The 15,807-nt window shown below is 37.7% G+C and overlaps 1 protein-coding gene across 2 annotated transcripts; it reads left to right on the forward strand.

The window, feature by feature from the left end:
• Positions 1 to 3,139: 3,139 nt before the first annotated feature.
• Positions 3,140 to 15,351, forward strand: LOC139129678 (medium-chain acyl-CoA ligase ACSF2, mitochondrial-like). Of its 2 annotated transcripts, none has more exons than XM_070695351.1 (2): positions 3,140 to 3,242; positions 12,197 to 15,351. In XM_070695351.1, exon 2 carries the CDS (start codon positions 12,242 to 12,244, stop codon positions 13,925 to 13,927), a length of 1,686 nt encoding a protein of 561 aa, XP_070551452.1. In that variant the 5' UTR covers positions 3,140 to 3,242; positions 12,197 to 12,241; the 3' UTR covers positions 13,928 to 15,351. The 2 variants fall into 2 exon arrangements, with proteins under 2 accessions (XP_070551452.1, XP_070551453.1); XM_070695352.1 differs by having other exon boundaries at positions 3,140 to 3,257; positions 12,197 to 15,345.
• The last annotated feature ends 456 nt before the right edge of the window (positions 15,352 to 15,807 follow it).

Consider the following 15,807-nt stretch of genomic DNA (forward strand, 5'->3'; position numbering starts at 1 on the left):
TATTTGACTCCGGTTTAATCCAAATTATATACCATCGCTAAAATGAATTAATGATCGTGACCATAAATTCATTTGCGCGATGGTTTCATTAATCGTGTCTAAACCCGGGGTCGATTATATGCATCGTTAACCATTTATTCAGTATCTTTCAACATGCCAAACAATATAAGTAGTATCTGGTAACAAACAAAATTCATGAAAAATGACCGACTTTGTCCCTTTAAAGTGAATGACTTAAAGTTTTGCTCAAAATTCCTAAATGAAACTTTCAACCATTCTCTTACTAAATGATCAAAAAAATCAGGGATACCGTTGCAAATTTACGAACTAGAGAAAATTTCCAAACATTTCACAATATTTGAAATTCAAAATGGCCGCATTCTGTGTATTAACTCTGTGGGAAAAAAATCAATTTTGAATTTTTTTAAAACTAAGACTCACAAGAGCTTTAAAATGAGACCCAGAAGTGGTAGACCAGAAAAGAATTGTAGAAAATTGAGAGCTCAAGTATCTGTCCCCGAGGCGCGTTTTACCTTAACTGAAAAGATATTATATAAAAGCATTATGTTTTCGTTATGTACTAGCGTCTTTCCAGGAACAGCATTCTACCTTTCATATTTGCACTTTTCAATCTGTCCATACAATCTGTCTATGACTTTCAAACTAGTCGTAAAAGCAACAACAACAATTTTTCCTCATCACCGCTGGTGAGAGCGACTCGCAGAAATTTTCCCACCTGGTAAGTATTTGGTTTTGTCCCGTTTGCTGGGTTATGTACATGTAAACTGATAACTGTAAATCGATAAGCCTTTCGAACACGAAAGATTCGGATATATGAACCTCAGCAGTAGCTACGCAGCTCGAAAGTTATCCTCCGAAACATGACAGGAACATTGGTCAAAGCCGGATTTTGCATGGTAGCTATGGACACATGCCGTTTATTCTCAGAAAGCATGCAATGTACTGCGTATACTGCTGATGCTTCCTTGGTCCGTGGACTGTTGCCGTCCCTACACACCTTCAATTACCTATCAATCAGAGGAGTCAGTCACGTGTGTCTTAAACTTTTTATACTGTACCAATCATCAACCACAGAAATAAAACAAATGGTCGCGCCTACGGGTTCAAGGACGTTCACGAGGAGACACCATCATTGTCGCAGAGTTGCTTTGACTAGTTTTAAGGAGAATATGGGCAATCTGCGTACGGTCGCACATCGAACCGACAACTGTACGCTTAGATAAAAATATGTCCGAAAAGTTTTGTTTTATTCAACTAACTGAGTCATCGCCTTTGTTATCGCTTTAACATCCCCGTTTTTTTTCGGGAATACTGCAACATGAATATCTCCCCAATGCATAGAGTACGGCCGTTGATCCGATATATTTATTGACCCTTTCGCAAAACATCTCGTCAAACGAACGGCGAAAGGGCCAATTTTTTGTACATTGGTCAGAAAGTAATGACAATATAGGTTTGGATATTACATCTCTCAAATTAGGACAGAGTATTAAAGATGAAAATACTTTCATCGATCTACAAAGAAAAGAAAGAATGAGTCAGTGAATATCGAATCATAGACGGGAGAATCGAGACAGTCCACTGTCTATGGTTTAATCAATTGTGAACAAAAGTATTTCGATTAATTGACTAACGCAACCAGAAAGGAAATTTTACTCAACTTTGAAAAAAGTCACCGCCTTTCCTTGACATCAGATTCCATGGTCATGAAGCAACCAACGAAGCCGTTTAGGTCCTCAAAACTCTTCTAAAACGGCAAGACAATAATAATTATACTTTTCACGACAGCAAACAACTAAAAAGACTTAAATCTGAACTATAAATGACAGTTTTGAGGAAGAAACGATCGGAAATAGCGGCGTGTCTTGGTACGACGTCTACATGAGAACGCGCTATGGCTCGAGTGACATACAAGAGGCGGGCACAGGCGCTCGAGCTGGGAGTCTGGTAAATAAATTCGTTTTCGGCTCGATCTGTCGATCCCGTTGTCGATTTGTCCGCCACTGCAACCTAAATGAGTGTTTAGGTTGCAGTGGCGGGCATATCGACAACGAGATCGATAGATCGAGCCGAAAATAGATCTGTTTAGCAGACTACCAAGCTACAGAGCGCCTGTGCTTGCGGGTCTACCTTTCCAACAGCACTGCTGTCGTCCCATGTAATTACGATGCTGTACCGTATCTAACCACAGGCTACCCAACAATTATTACTGAGTTTTTCACACTGTTTTCTCTATCATTTTCTCTCCTTTATTCATGCTCTGACTGATCGGAGTAAATAAAATAAATGGTTATATAAGTTATAACCTAACCTAGCCTCTGTGACTCTTTATTTATTTTACACTCCATTACAAGGACGTATATCTCTCATACACACATGCTGTAATTAATTAGTCAACACAACTAATTATGCTAATCCGTAGACTTATCAGGGATTTTACGGGTTGGTCAACATCGGGAAAGATAGGAATGGTTACTAAAACTCCTTTTTCATTAACATCACTATCTTTCCGATGTTGACCAACCTCTGATAAGTCCACGGATTAGCATAATTAGTTGTGTTGACTAATTAATTACAGCATGTGTGTATGAGAGATATACGTCCTTGTAATGGAGTGTAAAATAAATAAAGAGTCACAGAGGCTAGGTTAGGTTATATAAACCATTTATTTTATTTATTCCGATCATTCAGAGCATGAAGAAAGAAGAGAAAATGATAGAGAAAACAGTGTGAAAAACTCAGTAATACTTGGGTCGCCTGTGATCTAACATGTTGACATCGCAAACGTTTACCGCTTCATACCTGTATCGCGTCCTTTTTTGAGTGACAGCTTGCAGACCTTTGTTATGGCCGCTTGCCACGCTAGTTGAAGACAAAGAGAAATACCTTCATCGATCAAAATCAGCTTTATTTATGCTCAAATCATAAAATTTTCTCGATACATTCAATCACTAGACACTCATAGCTAGGTATATGTGCATGGTTTCTTCGCCTGAGACCATTTTGGCATGGTTTTTACGGTGCGATCGAGCGTGACGTTAGTCATGTCAAGCTTTGCATGAACTAACTCCAACAGGGGTAGCTAGCTATTGATACCCCGCCCTGGCCTTTAACCTTTGAGTTCTGGTTATATATGGCCGATTTGTAAGGAGGAAAAGCTCTAAATCTCGTCCATTTTTTTTTGCCTCTGGTCGTTAAACGAAGAAAAGTAATACATTCGGGTGAGTATTTCTCAGGTGTTGAATCAAGGTCACGTCGCAAGAATGGGTTTATCCATAAGTTGGGCATGTAAAACACAGGTTTGATCGAAATTTTATGAGGTTCCAGCGACATGTCTTTGTCCATGTCTTTGCGTGTTTATGTTATTGGTACTCAATTAAATCAACTCAGATCGTACAGAAACATTGAATGAGTACAGTCAGGTGAACGTCACTCTGCAGATTGTCCAGACCACGGTCCGTGTCCAGACATGGAATGACTATATACAGTCTGATGAACCTCACACTGCTACAATTCTAGATTACTGACGCTGAGCTAGAAATCATGTCTAATCAGGAGCAGCATTTGGATTGTGTTTACGTAGACTGAAAATCAAAGACTTATTTGTTTCTTCTTGTAATACGTTTGTTCTTGCCTATTGTACGTTTGCTAAAAAACTCAGAAATTGAAGTTGCACTTGGCGTTTGTTTCCCGAATCATGTTCTTCAATGTTTGGCAGGCATAATTCAAAATAACTGTCACTAGAGGCAATTTCCTGGGCACCATATATATCAGGCGCGCTTAAAATAAGTTCGGTATCTGTTTTAATTCGTGATATAATATCGTTCATAAACTATTACGGGGTAAGATTACCCTGTCTCGCAACACTGAAAATAGTGGCCCCTGGAGCGTTTTCCCCTAAACATTTACTGTGCGCATGTGCAAGAGGCATTTTCATGACTTGTTCTTTACCATATATTCTAGGGTTTTCCGACGGTACGTTACTACGTGTTTGTCCTTTTCCCTACTGTAAGAAAGACAGTGTATTTTTTCTTGTTGGATGCGTTGGATTCCATATGCTGAGTACAGATTGTTGCAAAGTCTTCAAATCAAATTGACGTACTCATAGCGGCATACGTAGACTTGGTTCAAGTCGGTGAATTTTTAAAAATAAAATCATTTACAATTATAATAGTTTCTCTTGTCTCTCTCCTATTTCGTACAAACATATTCGGAATTTGGTAGCCCAGGCCATGTTTTCCCAGCGATTGAATGCGTTACCTTTGAGTCTGCGCAGTATAGTGAGTTAGTTTCTGCCGGATTCACCGACTTGGACTTCTTGCAAAGTACTGGCGGCCGGACGGACTGTGTACACAGTGACGTCAAGCAAATACAAAATGATTGACAACTCCAGCTATTATTCTGGCCAATAAGGAGAACTTAGTGTTAATGGCGTCTAATAGGATCTTTTGATTTTCGCACGGAACAAGCCGCTTGACAACTTTTTCTTTCCATCCTTGAATAACCGGCGACGATTATCGCATTTTGGAACATGGGCCCCACAAACAACACAGATATTTTCAGGCGTTTTGGGTGATTCAACTAAGGTCGTGCTGATGTTTGTGGGAGTGATCGCACTCGACATTTTGTCAACAACGCCATGTGAGTTTTATGTACGTCTCGCTTGGGGTCAAGAGGTAACTCCTCCAAATACAGAGATGTCATCTTATGAATAATATATAAGTAAGTAAAAATGTCAGTCATGAATAATTTATAGCAACGCAAACCCTGCAAGAAAGCCAAGTCTGTGATTCCGGGTGAAACTCCCCTGTATAGCGTTCACCCGACTCATCGCGTCCACTCCACTCACGCGCGTGTTTCACATGAAAGCAAATACACATATCATTGCGTTCACCACACTCAAACATTATGTAACAAATCACAGACTTGAACCAAGTCTACTGCATACGTTGTAAGGTCATAAAAGGGTCAGGTAGCGACCTTATTTTAAGTCTTTGGAAGCACTCAACGAATAAGCATTACTGCTCTTCTGTCAACATAAACCATTCGATAGTTAGACTTTGAACCGTTGTTGAAAACACCGTAACATATACACGTAGACACTGTACATGTAGAGGCAGGCGCTCCATGTCAGCGTGTATGATTGAATGTATGTAACATGAAATCGAAGGCGACTGAAACATTGTTTTAAAAAGAATGATGCTCTTGTTCAGGATGCAGTCAGATGTGTAAATGTGACTGAAATATGATATATGAATAATAAAACCATATGGATACTTAGTATTTAGCATGCAAAAGTCGAATATCGTGATCATGAAAAATGTTTTGCATCAAAATACAAATTCATGAGCAGGCAAATATGCAGCTCGCTGGTTTAGTGGATTTTATTGATTTAATAATGTAAGGAACCCGACTTAGCTCTTTTCCTTGCAGGAACAAGGAAACATTAAGAATCCTTTGAATGGGTGACTGGCACCGGGTAGACTCCAACTATATTTTTAAAAGTCGAAAAGCCATTTTCCCTTAACTCTCAAGCAGTCTCCAAGGCTACACAAGAAAGACTTCAATGCTAAATTTAAACTGTCGTGGAGAATTATAAATTATGTTAGCAAAAAAAACGCAAGAGCAGCTAATTTGCTGGTTAAAGGGCCATTATTTGTAACTTTTGACCATTTTTTACCTCGGAAAATTCCATGTTGGAGGCTCATATTTGTTGCAAAATGTTGTTTTACGAAGAAACAAACATGATTAGTGATGTTATCGCCACATAAAACTTTTTGTTCAAACGTGTTGCCCTTTCGAGCTCGTTTGTTGACGTCTGGCATGCTTAGCGTGCTGGGGAGAACGCAGATATGGTGACGCCGCGATCATGCGAGATATGCAAGTTCACGTTTATTGTGGGAACAAAACAACATAGCGTCGTGGATTGCCAGACATCTGGCTACGCAACGTGCTCGGACAATGGACTACGACGTAAGTACCGGGCATAAGTAATGAATATTTATTTTTAAATTGCTGTAAATGGCTCGCACAGGTGCAGAAGAATGCCAACATTGCAATCCGCGTGTCAACAAAGTTTGTATTTCTGTCCGGACAAAAATTGAAATTTTCGTTGTAAAATCACATGTTATTTAGTTGTAGAGCACGTAATGTTTCCGAATAATATGCGATTCTCTGTTATTTGACAGGCTATTCAACATGAGCCAGTGATCATTTCAATCAAAACTAACGGGAAAAATCGCCAAAAGATACAGCTAATGGAACTTTAAGTTGAACCTCGTCGACAATAACAATTTGACACCAAAATTGTGAAAGTATGCAACTCTTATCTATTAATTAAGCAAATGGGTTTATGATGATTCTCTTTGCCCAAGAACGCCAATGGTTCCAACCTTCAAATAATGAAAGCGATACTTTCATTGTAATGGTGGTGTTTATGTTACTCGCCTTTCACACATTCATGTCATCATCGAACAGAAAACGAAGTTTACTTGAAAAGTGTTTAATAAAGATTGATTATCGTCAAGTGAGCTATTGTGTGTAATCTGCGTAGACCGTGAACACAATTAAAAGGGGTGTTCATTACTTCGTATAGCAAAATCCCGTGTAGCACTTAGCATGCTTAGGGGATGCCTTTGCAAACACTGTTGTCTTATATTGTGTCCAATCTCAAATTGATTGCTCCGGTAGTACAGTTTACTGCCTCCCTCCGGTGAATAGCTAGCGAGAGGTCGGCGGAATACAGAACCACAGTAGGGGCTTAAAATTCTTCAAAACGAACATAGTCTATTTCTTATGCATAGATGTTACATACTAATAGGTGTTGTCCCTTCTCCTTCGTGCTTGTGTTCGTCAAGATTATTTACATACAAGTATTATCCCGCTCATCATTGGTGTCGCTCTCTAGAAATGACGTATTTATGGCAAATGTTCATATCAATAGCCAACACCATGAACACAAGGAGATATCGTTTGATTTCTCTCAGTCTGTATTGCTTTCGTACATCATCGTTGACCTTTTTGCAGATTTGACATCAAAATGAATAATCTCTATAGCACTAACTTCACAGTTAATTTTACTTGACGATCAGTGATTACTATCCCGTGTTCACGTTCATCATCTCTTTTACACGTTTGTGTGAAGAAACCAAAACGTAGAGGTTGGTGTTGAACTATTGGCGTAAGTAGATTTCTTCGTGAAGTTTGTAGATTTGTTAGGCAAAATTGAAAACGACAGGCAAGTACTGCATTCTTTCCTTAATACGCGTTACAGCATATTGTATTTGCGATGTAATAACTTCTGTCAGATTTGTACCAATGATACCTCAGATGCTTCGCTGGAAAAACGTTAGGTACTTCTACAACTATACAGTTTAGGTGTTCGGTCTGCATTTCTGCAAATTAGCAGAGAAGAAAAAAGCCGATTTTCTCGCCGGGGAAGTTAACTTTATTCAAGGATAAGGGAGCATTCAAGGGTGAGCCGGCAAACTCTAGAGGGAGACTAGGTTTTTATGCATCAAGTCATTGCACACTCCTCGTTTCATTGTGTCCACGGTCTACGCAGATTACACAAAATAGAACATATCATATTTGACTCTTTTTTTTTTGGTTCTATAGTGGATCCGTATCACATTCATTCATTCATTCGTTCGTTCTTTCTTTCTTTCGTTCGTTCGTTCGTTCATTCGTTCATCATTCATTCATTCATTAAAACAATATTGGAATACAATCAGCTTTTTACAGAGAAGTGGCTGTTTTTCATGGACCCAAAATGATCTTTGGAAAGTACAAAAACATACAAACCTATATAAAAATACTCGAAGTTGACAAAAATAAGAAACAATACAAGTTGTGAAAAAAATCATAGTACAATCAGTAAAACACGAATACATACAACATTAAAACACATCAAAAACATGGCGGGCACATGCCCATTTTAAACTGTTCAGAGATTTCAGCTCTTTTATTAAGGAGGAATCCTATTCCAAATATTGATCAGAATGTATTTCTAGGAGTTTCTAAGTTAGTCATAGTGGTAAAAATTTTCCCTGTCACTTTCCTTAGTCCTTTAATTATGGATTTGATCCAATCTACTTGACATGTGAGATAGGGAGGAGTTAGATTAATCTCATAATATTAAAACACATTTACGAAAGTATACTCTGTTTCACTGACATGCACTTCAACCTTTCAACCATATCTACACTGTGTATTCTGTAGTGATATTTAAATATGATTTGAATATTACTTTGAATATCATTTCAGTTTGATACGCATACCGCGGTTTTTAAGCCGCTACAGTCGCAAGATATTGACCTCACTACAATAATACCACACAGTATTGCAATTAAAATCAAGGTAGGGCCGATATAGTGTATTGTATAAAGTAATTGGAATATGTAGAGGTACCATCGGAGCTATGCTCTTGAGAGCACTAAGAAATGTATTAATCCTGTCAAATATAATATTTATATGCATCTAAAAATCTAAGTTTTTGTCTATCTTAACACCCAGATAATCAAGGCCATGAACTAGATCAATTAGGTGATTTTTTAGCATGGATATTAACTGCATTAAATTTTTTTGAAGCTTTGACATCAACAGCTTTCTAATTAAAATTTGTGAAGTATTTGCCTATGAGGCATGGTTTAGCATACTCCCTATACATTGTAGTACATAACTTGTTGAGGTTGTGCCACAGAAGTGACAGAGTAAACTGAAATAGGCGGTCATCTACAAATAGATCATGCGAGTGTAACTCATGGGTAGTTATATGTTGATTTTTGTATTGCATATTGCCAAATTAGCGAGTTTCTGTGTACAGAGGGCGCTCTTCAGGCTGTCGCCCTTTTCATTATGGTAATTATGAAACAGTAAAATGAAAGAGTAAAATGGAATAGCGGTCAGCTACAAGTTGGTCATACGTAGCCGAGGTCTACTAGGTATTTTACCTAGAAGTATTTGCATATAGTTAACTGTATGCTGCTGATCTACCGCGGAGCTTTCGATTATTATCTCGACGTAAAGTTAGAATAAAGGAAGTAAATAATCTGATGGTTGGTCTTCAAAATGATTTCTCGATCAAGATGGTGTGGTTCGAAGTCAAAATTCAAAATGGTGTTCAAATGTTATCTTTTTTGTATGTATGTATGTATGTATGTATGTATGTATGTATGTATGTATGTATGTATGTATGTATGTATGTATGTATGTATGTATGTATGTATGTATGTATGTAGGTAGGTAGGTAGGTAGGTAGGTAGGTAGGTAGGTAGGTAGGTAGGTAGGTAGGTAGGTAGGTAGGTATGTATGTATGTATGTATGTATGTATGTATGTATGTATGTATGTATGTAGGTATGTATGTATGTATATATGTATGTATGTATGTATGTATATATGTATGTATGTATGTATGTATGTATGTATGTATGTATGTATGTATGTATGTATGTATGTATGTATGCAGTGTTGTCCTTAGAAGCCGGGTGCCGGGTAAATAACCCGGCTGTTTTGCATTTTTTCCCGGCTACTTTTAACGTAATTAGATTTGGGGTTGCACTGCCAGCCGTCGGACGGCACACGTACGATTAGCAGTTTCGTGACCCCTTTTCCCGCATGGAACTGCACAAACACAAAACAGTTTCTAATAAAATACCCATTTGTGGCTTTTTGAGCCCGATCTTTTATTTGTTAAATAGTGTGATTGGCTGGTGATGGTGCTGTCTTTGTTACGAGCAGTGTAATTGGTTTGATTAGTATGAAGGTCATCTTAGGTCATTTTTAATGATGGCGTCAAAAAGAAATGTGGCGTCGGCCACTGGCACCTTGCCGATGGAATATTTTTTCCCGAAGAAAGCCCAACAATACATTTAGTTTATGTATGAAAAACTTCAATTTCGCTGAATTTGTGAGAGAAAGGCGCCGAAAAGATGTGATTTTGATTGACGGTTCGAAGTTCATGAGACTGGCAAGCTAGTTTTCCGCCGCCGCGATGGCTGCCAACGTCACTACGAGTATGATCTTCTCAACAAATCAAGTTATTCTCAGAGCAATACCGACGCAAACTAACTAGATTAAAAATAACTAGATTAATTTTAAAAAAATGAGCTAGAACTGATTTTTTTAGAACCAACTGTTTATTTGAATGGGTATTTTATTTTCATTGATTATTTTTACGTACTAGAATCCATGGTCACAGGCATGTGTGTTGCCGACCGTTGCTGACCGGCGCATCATCGTCATGGCTATCAGCTTCACCGTGGCGCTGATCCCCGTTGTTTAAGACAACAGGACAATACGTCGTGGATTCCGGCATGGGTTCAATTTCACTGCGCTTCTCAATGTTCTCCATGTTGGGTTGCCCGATAGTGTCTTTCGATGGACCCTCTGAATCATTTTTTTTCACGGACTCGTGGAGCAAATTTGAAAGAAAATAGAGTTGTTTCCTTCCGACGCCATACTGCATATCTGCTTTGATCAAATTTGGGAACAGCGAGACGCGACGATCGTGCACGGTTGGCATTTATTAGTAATTTGTTGCAACATTTCTCTCAATCACTCACTTTGTGTCATAAGTTTCAGAAACTATGTGGTAATGAAGAATGGGAAATGAGCAATGAAATGAGCAGATGATTTAAGATTAAATGTTAAATCTTCACTGCAAATAAAACCATAAGTGTGTCATAGATAATACAAACAAAACAAAATCATGTTTGTTTGTTTTGTTGTATGTGAACCACGTCTAAGACACACAACAAAAGTACTGTTTCAGTCTCAGCTAAATGTCACCTCAGATGCCACCAGAGAACACCATTTCCACTCCAAAATTTCATTTTTCGCCTTGCGAGAGGGGGGTCACCCCCTCTCGCGCTCTCCCCCCTCGTTCGCTACGCTCACTCGCCACTCGGTCGCTTCGCTCCCTCGCAGTCCACCCGTCTACTTTCTTAAATTACCCGGCTACTTTTAAATATAAGGACAACACTGTGTATGTATGTATGTATGTATGTATGTATGTATGTATGTATGTATGTATGTATGTATGTATGTATGTATGTATGTATGTATGTATGTATGTATGTATGTATGTATGTATGTATGTATGTATGTATGTAGGTATGTAGGTAGGTAGGTATGTATGTAGGTAGGTAGGTAGGTAGGTAGGTAGGTAGGTAGGTAGGTAGGTAGGTAGGTAGGTAGGTAGGTATGTATGTATGTATGTATGTATGTATGTATGTATGTATGTATGTATGTATGTATGTATGTATTATGTACGTATGTATGCATGCACGTACTATGTTCACGTATGTATATACTTATGTCCGTCAATAGCAAATTCGTGAGTATAAAAAAGTTACAAAAATTGTAAGAATGGTCGAAAATGAAGAACTTAGGAACTGTGCATCTAATTATTGTCATACTTGGTTTTTAAATAGGCCACACGGGTTTAGCCATATTGATATGATGCCAATATTGGTTCTCTTTTTAATGATTTTTTTCACAATTTTGTATCGCGTCATTTTCAAAGTAAGCGCAAAGGCCATCATGAGGTGGAACTTCATTTTGCTCTGGTATAAGATCTAAAGATCTATTTTCAACTTGCAGTAAGATTTTTTTTCAATATTCATTCTGAAAGAATGCAATGTTATGTGTGTAGTAGTACCAAGTTATGTTATGTTATGTTATATTTATTTATTAAAGTGTCATGTGTGGTCTTAAACAGCTTGGTTGCCACACCCAGCCTCAAGGGCTTACAAGACACTGAAACAGTAAATAAAGTACATAGATATGAATAGCTCGAAATGTAATTTAAGTATAAGAAGCTTCTTGTCTCATTGAAAGTATTTCTGTACAGTGTCATTAACATATTTCTTGAAAATGTCAACATGTCATGTTACCAAAATAGTAAAAGCAGAGAAGATACTACCCTCGTCATATTTTGTTGATACAGAAATTTCAACACATAAAATTTTTGCAATACATTTTGATCCTGCCCCTGTGAATGAACCAGCCCTTTATATGTTGGATTTCGCAGCCATTGACCAACGTGCCAATCATGAATCGATGGGTTTAAGAGCAATATCATCGTGTTAAATATATTCTATATTTCAATATGCTGCGGTCACTAGAGTACGTCACTTATAATTTCTCGTCGTATTTTTTTCAATTATCATACAGAAAAACGTCGTGTAAATTCCGAGACATTGTAGAGGTAAAGAAGCAATGGCAGCTCATCTTCTTGCGACTTCAAAACTGACTCAAAGTTACTACCACAAACTGAGTCAACGGCGACTCTGCGGCAAGACCATTGGTCAATTGTTTGATTTAACCAGCGATGCTTATCCAAAGAGAGAAGCGATAACTTACTATCCAAAGGATGGTGACGTCAAACGTTTATCATTCGAGGAACTGAGGCTTCACATGGATAGATTTGCTGAAGGGCTAATGAAACTCGGTGTGAAAAAAGGCGAAAAGCTAGGAATACTTGTTGGCAGACGATACGAGTACATCGTGGCCTATTTAGGAGCCATGAAGGCAGGTCTTATCGCTGTCCGCCTTCTTACCTTCTCAAAAGCCGATCAGCTAATATATCAAATAAACAAAGTCGGTTGTGACATATTGGTTGTTGATAGCGATGGTTTAGCCAACATCCGGGAATTACTTCCAGAAGTTGAATATGTAGGTGTACCATGCTGCAGAGAGCCTCTTCCAAGTGTTCGTTTTTTCATCAGTATTGATTGTGCAGAGACACGAGGGGCCTGCCTTTCCCTTAACAGTATCCTCAACATGTCATCGGACAATTTGAAAGATATCCGGGTTGAAGATGAACTTCAACTTGACAATCCTTGTGTCATCTTCTACAGCTCTGGCAGTACTGGACGGCCAAAAGCCATTGTGCACACGCACCGCTCCGTATCTGAATGTGTCATTACCATATCTGATTACAAAACAGCATATAATGATGATCAGCGTGGTTGTCATCTTGGTTCCGTGACATGGTACTCGATTATGTTCGAGTTCACCCTTGCTCCTATGATCGTAGCTGGAGATAGGTTTGTTCTAACTGAGTCTCAAGACGTCGATACCATTCTCAGCGTCATAAGACTAGAAGGATGTACGTCTGTGGCACTTTACCCTCTCCTTGCCTTTGAGATAGCATACTCAAAGCCCGAAGGTATCGACCTTTCATCAGTGAAACAAGCTGACGTCGGAGGAAATACTTTTCCATTAAATACTCTGGTAAAATTAAGAAAGTTTCATATTCAAAATATCACCATTGGATATGGAACTACAGAAGTAAATGTAACCACTGCCCATCTTAAAGGCGAACCAATTGATGAGAAGACATGGATTGTTGGACGGCCACTTCCGCACTGCGAAGTTAAGGTTGTTGATGATAACTTTCGAACGGTACCAGTCAACACTGAGGGCGAAATCTGTGTGCGAAGTCCATATGTTTTCCAGAACTACTATGGTGAAGAAGAACGGACAAAATCCGTGAAAACAGAATCGGGGTGGGTGAAGACTGGAGATGCTGGAATCATGCTTGACGATGGCAGAATTCGAGTACTGGGAAGGAAAGACGATTGCATTATAAAAAATGCCAAAAATATCTATCCTTCAGAAATAGAGCGTTATCTTTTTGGTCATAGTAAGGTGAAATATTGCCAGGCAGTAGCCATTCCTGACCAAGCAATGATTAACGAGATAGGTTTATGTGTGGTCTTACAACCTCAAACAGAGTGCACCGAAGAGGAAATTCTCGAAGTCATGAAGAAGCATTTGGATGAATTCCTCATTCCTAAATATATTTTGTTTTTCGAAAGTTTTCCAGTCACTGATACGGGGAAAATTAAACGTACAGATGTGATGAGAATGGCAGTAGAGAGATTAAATCTGCAGAAATAATTACAATAAGAGACTGATGTTACTTTGTTGTGCAGAATTTAGTTTTTAAAAATCAATGTCATGGATATTTAGATGCGATTTGACGTAATTTTCTACTTTACTTTTTGTCAGGCTTTTATGACAAACGATTCATTGAATACGCCAACGTACTGGTAATGTAGTGGTAAAATATTATTGATGTGGTATATAGTCCCGAACAGCATTCAACTTTTAGTATCGTCTACAAGTACCGGCTTACTCTTTACTAGATTTAAAATAACTGTAGAAGACATCCATAAGAAAACATAGTTTCCTGGCCAAACAAATATAGTTGCAGTAAACAATCCAAGACACATGCACGCCTTCCTCTGATAATTGGTCATGATCCCTTTGTGTTTTAACTACACCCATTAACACACATTGAACGAATGAATAGTGTGTCATACGATTTAATCACTACAGGGCAAAACAGAATGAGTTATTTAAACTTATACCTTATTCGTTTAGACTGTTTGTTAAATAGAGATATTTTTTTTTTAACGTTTTTTTGGAGTTATTAAATAGAAATATTATGTATACGCCTGATGGCTTTTATAAGTAGTTTTTACTTATAGAAAGTTGTGATTTTGACATCTTTCAAATTAACATTATTTCAAAGACAAAGGCTTCACATCTGGCCACAGGTAGCGTATTATCGTGGTAAAGGGGTCAATCATCTCTTTTTCCAATATCAATTACTTGCTCTCAATAAGAGTTTTCATTTTCCCCAAATGGGTTACTCTTCGTAGTGTAGTGTAGGTCATACTCGCCCATGACCTTGAGTTTAATGAGTCATGTTTCGATCTTTCCAGAAGGTTATACTAGCCACAAGTGAAGATATTTAGAACAGTAAATAGCATTTAAATATATATTTTAGTTTATTCTTATCTTCTAGCATTTAAATATATATTTTAGTTTATTCTTATCTTCTATTTTTTTTCTATAAACGGGATGGTACGGATTTTAAGAATTTAATTTTTACCGAGATGTTTAGCATTTATTTTTGTATACTATACTTTGTTATATTCTAAGTCAGTAACTTTTGCAGTTTAATGTTTTGAAATTTTCAGTGTTTTAAAGAACACTTTTTGTTCTCCTTTGAAATTTTGAAATTCTTAGTATACAGGTTGTCAAAAGAACCAGTTAGTATCTGTCACACTGGACATGTGGTACATTGTCTACTAAAAGGTATGATGTTTTATTGCTATTGCTCATTATAGCATTTTTGTTCAGACTCTCAGTCACCAAACCATAACTACGATTGTTCATGTTGTACTTGTAGAAGACGTATTTTAAAGAATTGCTTTGAACGTGCATAATGAAGAGCACAAGAAAATATTGCGTTGAAAATCTAACAGATGAGTTTTCATACTTGTAACAAAATAAACAGATTTGAAACTTAAGTTTATGGGATTGATCCATGTAGTGTTTGTTTCTTTATTTTTTGTTGTTGTTGTTGCTGGATGGCTGATAGGTTTTTCAAAAATCCTAGGACGGTAAACAAAGAATTTCTTTAAAAGTACTGAGACATAAAAATGTAGCTTAACTAATGCAGCGACATATAACATTTTATATACCAGGGTGATTAAGCGTAAAGAATGAAAAGACAAACAAAATAACAAACGAATACGTATCACATCTACTGCAAGTTTATAATGGTTAGGTATTAATTACAATTCTATGTATGATTATCATTCTGAAAAACAAACACAGATCGTATGCTCGAAAATACGGCGCGTTGTGCTTTTCCTTCGTTCGGAATGTCGCAGCAATTTACTCAAATGTCGCAAAAACTCAAATGTCGTACGATCGTTTCAATACAAATCAGATTACCCATTGGAAGGGGTACATCAACCACTGTA

The sequence above is a fragment of the Ptychodera flava genome, chromosome 3 (genome assembly GCF_041260155.1).
Source record: "Ptychodera flava strain L36383 chromosome 3, AS_Pfla_20210202, whole genome shotgun sequence".
NCBI lineage: Eukaryota > Metazoa > Hemichordata > Enteropneusta > Ptychoderidae > Ptychodera > Ptychodera flava.

Coding starts and splice junctions, on each gene's coding strand:
- LOC139129678 (XM_070695351.1), top strand. CDS start 12,242: ATGGCAGCTCATCTTCTTGCGACTTCAAAACTGACTCAAAGTTACTAC.